The sequence below is a fragment of the Fulmarus glacialis genome, unplaced genomic scaffold, assembly GCF_000690835.1.
Source record: "Fulmarus glacialis isolate BGI_N327 unplaced genomic scaffold, ASM69083v1 scaffold17420, whole genome shotgun sequence".
Taxonomy (NCBI): Eukaryota; Metazoa; Chordata; class Aves; order Procellariiformes; family Procellariidae; genus Fulmarus; species Fulmarus glacialis.
The window spans coordinates 13990-24482 of NW_009188566.1; the positions used below are offsets into that span (position 1 = coordinate 13990).

Below are 10493 nucleotides of genomic sequence, written 5' to 3' on the forward strand. Positions count from 1 at the left end.
CGCTTTCGAAAGCAAAGAGTAGAAAGGATCATACCTTACTACGATCTAACATCCTCCACCAGCAAAAATGAAAAACCTATTGTTAACTTCGCAGGATATGCCTGAAACACCACCTTGGGCAATATTGCCCCATGTCGTTTGCCAAAGAAGAGGTAGGCAGAAGGAATGATCGGCATCAGCCAGGAGTAAATGCCTTTTTTTTTTCTAGCTGCTTAAGTGTGAAATTTCAAGAATTCTGTGTTTGTCATTGGTGCTGTGCTTGGAGACAGTACCAAATGATGTTGTTTATCTAATAGTACATTCCAGCTACAGTATGTTTCTGCCCAACTCTATTGCTGCTTACAAAAAATAATTGACATGCTCTAAGACTCAGAAAATTATGAACTAATTTAGCCATTTCTTCCTGGTCCTCTGTGGAAATCTGGAAACATCTTACAAAGTATTTCAGTTAGCTTGAGCAATCCTGGAGTCAGACCCAAGGAAGCTAAACATTGTAGTCACCAGCTCGGGGAGATCATAATCATGTTTCCAACCCCAATCCCTCCGGGCGTTCCTGTCATCGAAGTTCATTGGCCAGCTGTCAGCTGCAGTGAAAAGAAAGAAGAAGCACAGAGCATGAGGTTTAAGAAAAGTTTCTTTGAACTTTAAGAGGTACCATCTCCGGCCATTTGAACTACTAAAGCTGAATTTCAAACCGTAAGACTTGAACTGTACAGGAGCAATTTGCAAGTGCTTAAATAGAAAAGGAACTTCGTTTTGCCCTTAACGTACAGCAATCTAATGTTTTTTCTTACCCACTGCTAAAGAAGCTGATACTAACCTATGGCCTGCCTGACTTCATCCACATTGTAGGTCACCTGGAGTTCAGGAACATGCTTCTGCACCTCTTGCGCCAGCTCTTCAGGAGTGAAGCTCATGGCACTGATGTTGTATGTCCTCATGCTCAATGCATCTGCAGGGGCCTCCATGACCTCTAGAGTTGCTTTCAGACAGTCATCAATATACATCATAGGGAGACGAGTGTCTGGCTTTAGGTTACATTTAAATTTGCCGGTCTTTATGGCATCATGGAAAATCTGGACAGCATAATCTGTAGAAAAGAACAATGGATGCCTGTACTCATCTGCCTCAATCTGTTGTTCACTTCATGACACTCAACAATCCTCAGACCACCCCCAAAGTCTCATATCTAAAGTCTAGCAGCAGAACTGTGTATGATTTACGTTGTAAAAGTCATTCCAAACTATCCTGACGCTATTCCAGCATTTGCACATTGCAGCAAGGCAGCAGTTTAAAATATTTTTAAAGGAAATGGTCTCAATGAGTGTAATCAATCCAAAATCTCTCAGACACTGTTTGAACTAAAGACTATGAAATTACGCCCTAGGCTGGAGCGGACAAAAGTATTGTTGTAACACTGTTAAAATAGCATCTCTACACTGAGATTTCTACAAACACATTAAAAATTACTGTATTGGCTTATGTTTTTGCTGTTCTTGCCTGCAATACTGAGAACTACACACAAGTAGCTTACCAGTTGTTCCCCCACCAGGCTGAGAGTCAGCAGATATAATTCCTGGATACCTCAGGCAGCGGAAGTCTAGGCCATACCGGTAATGGTAGTACTATGGAGAGAGGAGAGAAAAGTAGTTTTACACATCAAGACTAGGCCACACAACTCATTGATTTCACAGGAGAAATCTGCCACAGGATGAACCTTCATTCTGTAACCATCCCATGACGGGTATGAAAGAAAAGGAACTACTGAACAGTCTCCATTCCCTGCCAGGTAGCTGAGCTCTCTGCTTGCCCTTTTCTAGTTTTCATCCACATCAGTAGATATTGATTGATACGGATTGGCTTCTAATGTAGGGTCTAGATCTAGTGTTCAGAAACTGAAAATTCTTAAGTGTGTGAGATATTTCAGGTTAAAACAGTCTCCAGACCTGCCACTGTCCTTCATAAATTTGAAGTGTGAGGAAACTGTATGTAAAAATATCAGCTTTAACAATGATATGTTTCTAAAAAACTACAAAGCCAAAAGAGAAGTCGTGCATGTACAGAGTCCCACGGCTTTGACTTTAGAGTCTTTTTTTTTTTTTTGGCAAAAGTCGTCACTGTCTAGCATGCTTTCGCAAGGTTTTGTACACTGTCATTTATGCAATGCCATTCACGTTGGCAGATGAGGCAGAGAGGCCAAAGTCAAAAGAACCAGGGAAAGAAATGATACTGAAAGTTAGATGTTTGCCAGCTTCCAATTCTTTGTACTTTTTCCAATAAAACTCAAAAGATATTTGTCCTTAAGAGCTGCCTCAGACTACTATTGAGTATTAAAGCCTGAAGGAAGGAAAGAATGGGGAAAAAGAACACTGCAGTGAGGAATCTTACAAAAGCAGTGAAGTTCTCCCAGAACTTTCATGAAATAAATAAAATAAAAAATTCTCACTTCTCCCATAAGCTCAGCGTGAACCTTGGAGACTCCGTAGATTGTCCTTGGTCTCTGAATGCAGAGATCCGGAGTTGGATCTCGAGGAGAGGTGGGTCCAAAGGCTCCAATAGTGCTTGGAACAAAGAGTCTCAAATTATGCTCAGCTGCAATATCCAGAACATTGTGTAAACCTGGAACAAACATCGGGATTTATCAGAACACACACTGCACTTTCTCAAGCCTCTGTAGGAGTCATGAACTTGAAACCCTTGTCACATACCGGTAATATTTACAGCTCTGGCCAAAGGGACATTTGCTTCTCCAACAGCACTGAGCAAAGCGCTATAGTGGAAGAGCCAAGTTATCCGATTATTCACCACTATTTCACGTAAATTCTTGTAGTCCAAGATATCCGCGTAGATAAAAGGACCTAGAAGAAATGGAACCAGTAGGAAATTGAATACCAAGAAGAATGGAGGTCAAGAAAAGTTCTAGATGAAACTCAGACTGCTGCTTCTTGACCATACCTCTATTCAGGATTTGACTGCACAGCAGAATGCACACCTTCTAACAGCAGTGGCCAATAAATCAGTAAATAAGCAGGAGAAATGAAGGGAAACTGCTACCTTTACCTCAACAACAGACTGATGTAAGAAATCCTGTTTTATCCAGTCAATGGCATGAAAACAGGGAACATCTAGTGTACACTATTCAAATACCTAAATACATCACTAAACAGTAATGATGAAGAAAAACTTATGCAAGTTTCTAATGAAAATAAAAGAATCCAAAAAACCTACCCTACATCCATCTTATCATAAAAATTTTCTGAGCATGGAAACACAAAGCACAAATTTAATTTCCAACTTGTTCCCTCCAAAAGAATAAATGCATCTCTTTTTACAGCAGGAGCACAACAGCCAAGCTCAACTTGACTCAAGTATTTATTCTGGTCAACAAAATGGCAAAGAAAGCAGTGAAAAAAATGCAAAGAAAAATATTTAGAAAAAGGGAGTAACTAACAGAAGAAATTAATGTCTTGGCAAGACTTCAAAGCAGGAAAGCATTATCCAGAAGTTTCGAACAGCAACTTGTTCAGTTTAATCCACTTATCATCTAGACTTCAGTAATTAGTCTATAAATGTCAGAGGTAAAGTCAAGATTTTTCTTCCATATGCTTCCCCAGTCACTTACCACTATAAAAAACATTATCCGCAGGCTTTCTAATGTCTGACAGGATCACATTGTTCTTTCCAAAGCGTTTCCTGTATAAAAATACCCACATGGTACAGTGAGCCCACAGTCTTTGCGATAATTCATAAGCTGCTATGCTGCTATTTTGTTTTGCAGGAGCAGTATCAGAAGAACAATAATTTCCGCAATGAAATCAGTTATTGCACTAAAAAAAACCTACCAATCCTTTAAATGTCAATACAGCATCTTAGAAAATTAGTAAACTACTACTAGTAGCAGTGGAAGACTGCAAACGGATAGAGAAATCTTTTAGAAAACAGAAATACATTGAGAAGAAAGACCTTCCTATCCTCCTCTTTCTGAAAATTTTACCCAGAGATAAAGCACTCCCCTGCAGGCAACAAAAAGCCACTGGGCTTGCTGTAACTGCAGCAACTTTTATATCAACAAAGTAAATACAACTGAGTAATCTCTGCCTTGTGCTTTTCTAATCAGCACAAGGCTGTCACAGAGAGCAAGTCTGATGGCACTGGAGTACGTCCCAGCCTTCCATTATTTGGATGATTTTTAAATATATCATAGAAATGGTAGAAAATGCTCAAACTGGAACACAGTGTTGAATGCAGTGAGTTTGCTCACTTTTGGTCATAGTTCAAATCCTCTGCAACAAACGCTGTCTATGTGCAAACGATACTCTAGAGCTGAGTAGGCGTGGATATGGACTAGGGAGAGCTCTCGCAGCATTTCTTGAAAAGATACCAGGAAAAAATAAGGTAACTGTGTATGTGAGGTGGGGGAACAGAAAGAGCTGGAAGAAATATATTTTTGATTTATTCCTTTTGCTGCTCAGTTCATCTTTCACCAAATCATAAAAAATTCAAGATCTTGTATCCTAATCTTTATTTTTATTTGCACTTTACTAAACAGGCACCTTATTCCTGAAGTTACTTAACTGAAATTCTCAGAGATAAAAGTCAGCAGTTGCAAAGCCCAAGAGCAAGGTAGTTAGCAAGGGACTATGTATTTTTTCAAGCGGATGTTTGCACTTTTTTCTCTTCTGTAGTACCTGCATAAAAATCACAGCCTTTGTCCCTCTGTTGAGCACTCAAATCCAGCCTTATTTGGCTAGACCAAAAAAAGAGAAAAGGAAAACTGACCACCCTCTGAGGATTCGGACTGTGAATACTTCATTTAACTGGAAGAAAACTGAACTCAGCAACTAGTCTCTTAGACAGACTTATGTTATTTTGGGAATCCTGACCAATGTACACACAGAAAGTACGTCAGTGAACCTAAACCAAGCACAGGAGTAAAAAATAAAAAGACGGTGAAAATCTAAAGTTATTTGTAAAACTAAGAGGCAAAAAAGAATCTGCAGTTGTCACTAGGATTTTTTTAAAAAACACTTTCCAGAAAATTATTGCTTCTAGAAGTGATGGCTAAAGCTTGAATTCCTCATTAATAGCAAGTCAGAGAATCATGACACACCTCAGAAGCTTAGCAAGTCCCACTCCAAGCTGGCCAAGACCACCTAAAAGACAACGCACAAGAGACAAAAATCAGAAAAAAGTGATATCAAAATAGAGAGTTCCATTATTATACGTATCACATCAGAAATGAGTACTATTTTTCTCAGTGAGTCAGAAAGCTCTTGTATTTTTCTCAAGGAAAACCCAAATAACTGGTTTTAGTAGATTTCTGGAATAAAAATAGTAGGAAAGTTCACATGGGATCCTGATCCTATCACCATATGGGAAAGACCATCACAATCCCAGGATATTTGAGTATTTTTGCTTCCAGCTTTCTGCTCACCAGGGAGGGAGGAGGGGAGTGGGGGACTCATCTGAGAAGTTGGAGCAGGAATACAGTTATGACAGGAATGCTGACCTGTAATTAGCACCCGAGGATGATCAGACTCGGAAAAAGAAACCGAGTGAAAGCTTGCATCAGAGGCCACCTGGCGGGGTGAGACTCCAATGCATCGAACAGGCACGATGGAAATCCCACATCCACAACCAGAGCTCTGTAGCAGCTGGCTGACAGCTCTGCTCACGTTCTTGACAATTGGCATCTTCCTCCTTCAAATACACTGTGAGAACAAGAGAAAAGATTAGTCACAAATGACTCAACCGTACTAAATATTTTAAACACTCCCTTAGAAAACTCTGAAGGGTTTCAGAGAAGTTTGATGCAATCCAAGTCCTAGCTGACGTGCCAACTGAGCGCCACGTCTAGTAGAAGCAGCCTGCAAAGTAACATGAATAGAGGTAATGTATTCACCAGAGGGAGCTCAAGAAAATATCCACAGCCCCAGCACAGGGTCCAGTATAATGAACAGTTAGAACATAGTTCAAGTTTAAGCCTTTTTAAAACAGTCATTAGAAACTATGATTTCAAGCATAAAAGACAACACATACAGAATTCAACAAGTTCAGCTGCTATGATTACACAGCTTCACTGTAGGTACTTTTGAGTGAAAGTTTTGTAGACTGCCATGAATAAGCAACCCTTCTTAGTATTGCATCAGCAAGATTCAGCTAAGCCAACAGAGGCAGCAGTAAATCTCTTTAACGAGCACCGCTTTGCTCAAACTTAATACGCATGATGGACAGTACCTGGGAAGCGAACAAAGGAGAAGCAGTATTTACCTAGGACTCATGAAAAGATTCGCTCATAATAACACATTGCAAAAATATCCGTAAGTGACCCTGAGCTACATGCAAGTTTGGTTTTCTTTCTCTCCAAATCTTTCATGTTGGGGAACTAAATGGAGAAGAATGTACCCCAAATAAATCACACATGCACCCAAAAATGGCTTTTTCTGAGGGTCCAGTTTACTTCTTTCAAATACAATTCTTAAGGTACAGTCACTTAAATTCTTCCTTATCCCCCTTCAAACAACTTCTAACTCTCTTTCCCAAAGTGACAGAATGAGTAAATTCCCAGATGAAAACATCTTTAGAACTAGCTTGCTTGAGATTACCCTGTCAATTCCTTTCTTGTATATGTTCTTATTGCATATATTATAAAAAAAGAGAGTCAGGGTGAAGGAAGGCCACAGTAAGAAATTACGGCAGCTAATTGCTGCAGATTAATTCCAGCACTACCAATTCTAGTATGCATAGAAAAGCAAACAAGTAATTAACGTGGGTGTTCCTTTCACTCACTGCAAACACACAAAGCTGAGGGTTTTCTGATACTTTAAGGAGTCCTGCTATTTAAATACAGAAGATTTGCTAAACCATCTATCACATGCTTAATAAGATAACCCCCTCCAAAAAAAAGTGCATTATTAAAAATCACATTTGCATATTAAAACTGATCAAAGAGACTTATTCTGAGAGGCATCTTTCCCCCCCTTAGACTTGTTTGCTCACTTGTTTGTTGCCTTGAGAGGCATTGTCAATTAGTATACTGATGAATTAGCCAAGCCTCTGCTGCACCTCACAGCCACAAACCCATTAGAGGGATCGGTCTCCCTGATTATAGGCTTGATCTATTAAAGCTGTCTCTCTCCTGTCATAGTGCTACAGAAGCAATTGCTCTATCTTCTTTAGGCTTTGCATAAGTCTTTTGCAATTCCTTATTATACACCGACCATACATCTAACTCCACTTACAAAACCAGAGCAAACAAACTATTCCTTGAGCACTGAAAGCAAAGAAGCCCCATTGCTGAGGGCTCAATCTCAGAGGTAACTAATTGCTATCTAAGAGGTTATGACATCTTTCTCATATCTTCATTCTCTAGCATTGATTAGTATGATTCAGCTTATATTCAGCTTATATTGCTGATGGGCCACAAAGATGATGAAGGGACTGGAGCATCTCTCCTATGAGGAAAGGCTGAGAGAGGTGGGACTGTTCAGCCTGGGGAAGGGAAGGCTCTGGGGGGATATTATCAACGTATATAAATACCTGAAGGGAGGGTGCAAAGAGGACGGAGCCAGGCTCCTTTCAGTGGTGCCCAGTGCCAGGACCAGAGGCCATGGGCACACACTGAAACGCAGGAGGTTCCCTCTGGGCATCAGGAAACACTTTTTTACTGTGAGGGTAACCAAGCACTGGCACACGTGGTGGAGTCTCCATCCTTGGAGCCATCCCAACACAGTCCTGGGCAACTAGGTCTGGGTGGCCCAGCTTGAGCAGGTTGGACCAGATGACCTCCAGAGGTCCCCTCCAACCTCAACCACTCTCTGATGCTCAGCCAAGGCACTAATGAGGTTTCCCTCCCCTGCAAGCCCACCTTCACAGAACAGACATGTTCTTGCTATTTTTGAGACTCAGTCCCTGTCACGCTTACTTGAAGTTAGCCAATAGGTGCAAAAATAGTTAGGTGTGCAGGGAAAGAAGGCAGCAGGCAGACATATCCAGACAATTCAATCTCATAAGACATGTTTCTCCCTAGGAAACCAACGTAAGAGTGTTAAAGGGCAGTGTCAGCCCTCTAAAGAGCCACGATAATCCCTTCTTGTTTCAGAATGGGATAATAAACAACTCTTACAGCACGAAGAGAGACTCACTGATCTCTGTTGCAGAAAATTTCCCATTAAAGTACCCGAAAAGGCATTTTGCATTTTGAGCTCTATAAACAAATTACGAACTAAAGTTAGTTGTTACTAAAAATGCCACGCTAGGATCAAATTGGTTTCCCACCTACTGGACTGGTTTCTCCAAACGCACCTGGAGTGAAACCACACAGGCTTAAGCTAAGAATTTACTTGCAAGTCTAGGCTGACTCAAAAGAACAGTAAACGTATTTTATACCAGGCACTGAAAAAAACTCTGGCTCACCAAGCAGCACAGCTGCATGCCAAAATCCCACCTAAGACATGCATGTATTTCTATTTCAAATATGAAGCAGGGAAAAAAATGATGTAACTAGCTATTAAATTCTGAAAGTTGCCAGCAAGTGCACAGACATATAAAGAAATTAATAGCACCCCTTAAAAACACTTCCCCAAAGCTACCAAAGGTAGCCCCAACACAAAGTGATTACCTTGCAAGAGCAACTTGGACAGAAAAGCCCATTCTGCTAGATCAGTTTCCCATTTTAAATAACTTCAAGAAGTTATTAACGGCTCTGAACATAAAAAGTACTAAATTTAACTGATGTAAAAAACTTCATTTTTGATAGGTTTTTCTTACTGTCCCAAAGAGGAATACTTCTGTATCGTTAGGAACTGGAGAAGAAAAATATATACAAATATATATTCTAACCCCCCTACCCTATATTACCTTCTGACTAGTTTTTTCAGTCACTGGTTTTATTCATTGACCAAAACTGATACTGGAAACTAACCCTTTTGTTTTCTAGATTAAGAAAAACGAGGAAGCTTTATCCTGAAACATGGAAGTTATTTCCCCCACCCGCACTGATTTAAGTTAACAACCAATGCTAATTTCAAGGATTAAGCAACACACACTGGAATTTTCCCTCTTCTGTACTCACCTGTCCCTCAGCTGGCGATAGAGCAGAAGCAGAGTGGAGATGGCAATTTATAGGACACTGCCTCTTTTGAAAGCCAATCAAAACCTGACAGAAAGTAGGAGTTGTCCCACACCTTATAAAAAAAAAAAAAAAAAAAGCTTGTGCGTGAGAGCAGCAGCAGCCAGGGATATCACTTCGCTTCGTTCACTTTTGCTTGATTTTGCAATGTCTGTAACTTTGTGATAGGCAGAGGACTCTGAAGCTATGCAACCAGCTCCTTTAACTAACAGAACCGTACAACCTAGGGTCATCTCTGAAGGACAGGTTTTAAACTAATTGGTTGCAGTGCAAAGGATTAGTATAAAGCAAACACATGTTCAAATGTAAAGCAATAATCTCTCTCGGATAGCAGAAAAATTCTGAGTTTTGTAAGAAGATTAAAGCACGGGGAGAGGGAAAAGAGGGGAAGAAAGAAACTGGTTCATAAAATGACATTTAGCAAGTTAACTGCCAGCTGCTGTTCCTTTGCAAGGTTTCCAAAGTGTTACATAAGCAGCAAGCACCTGTTGCTCATATAAAAGACAAAAACACATTTATAGAAGCTAGTAGTTTCTTATGTATTAGTTATTAATAGAACATTTCTGTGATAAGAAAGATAAGAAACTCATAGGTTTGGTCTAGAAAATCCCACAACAGTAAGCTTCAAAGAAAATGGGAAAGAGGGAGGAGAGAGAGAGGTCAGAACCAAACCCCAAATCTCCCACAGCATTTCTGGGGGCTGCACAGCCGCTGAGATGCCACAGGATGCTCCTCCACAGAGCTAACCAAGCAAGTCCAAAACTTGCTTCTTTCAAAGAAAGTTAAGCCGCTTTCTAGGGCACAGGATCTCGCGGATTCCCAACCACTAGTACTTTCAGAACGGCCAACATCCTCGGGCATGTGGTCCACACCAACACACTAAACTCCAAGTTATCGTTCTCAACTCACACTTGTCTCCAAAACACACAGTTTCTGCTTCAGACCTGAGGAAGGGCTTATGCATTGGAAAGCTCCTCTACCTTTTCCACTGTATCAAGAAGAGCTCAAGTGGAAAGATACTGCCCGCCTTGGGCATCCAGAAGACGAAGCACACGCCCCCCTGCCTCTCCCACGGGAAGGTCTTACTCCCTGGTGCCCAAGCACTGCCAACTGGAAAGTCCATCGGATCACCACATTTGGGAGCGCTCAAGATGCAACAACTAGGGGATACTCTCAGCTCAACCAACACTTAATGCAGCCTGGATAGACGGAAAGACCAAAGCCATCACACATCTCCGACTGGCATTTCCTCCGGTTCAGAAAGCCCCGAACAGGGGTAAGGGGACCCTGTGTCCTTCCCTGTGTCCCCTGGCATGGTGGATATGCCAGGGAAGGGCAGAGGGGTGGCCGGGCTTGTGACGGA

The 10493-nt window shown here is 41.0% G+C and overlaps 1 protein-coding gene across 1 annotated transcript; it reads right to left on the reverse strand.

Moving 5' to 3' along the window:
* Positions 1–255: 255 nt before the first annotated feature.
* LOC104070249 (L-threonine 3-dehydrogenase, mitochondrial) lies at positions 256–5693 on the reverse strand. The gene is made up of 8 exons (XM_009579188.1): positions 5510–5693; positions 5111–5153; positions 3623–3693; positions 2709–2858; positions 2447–2619; positions 1535–1625; positions 821–1090; positions 256–584 (listed from the first exon to the last, which is right to left on the reverse strand). The coding sequence occupies exons 1-8, from the start codon at positions 5691–5693 to the stop codon at positions 445–447; spliced, it is 1122 nt and encodes a 373-aa protein (XP_009577483.1). The 3' UTR covers positions 256–444.
* Positions 5694–10493: the final 4800 nt, after the last annotated feature.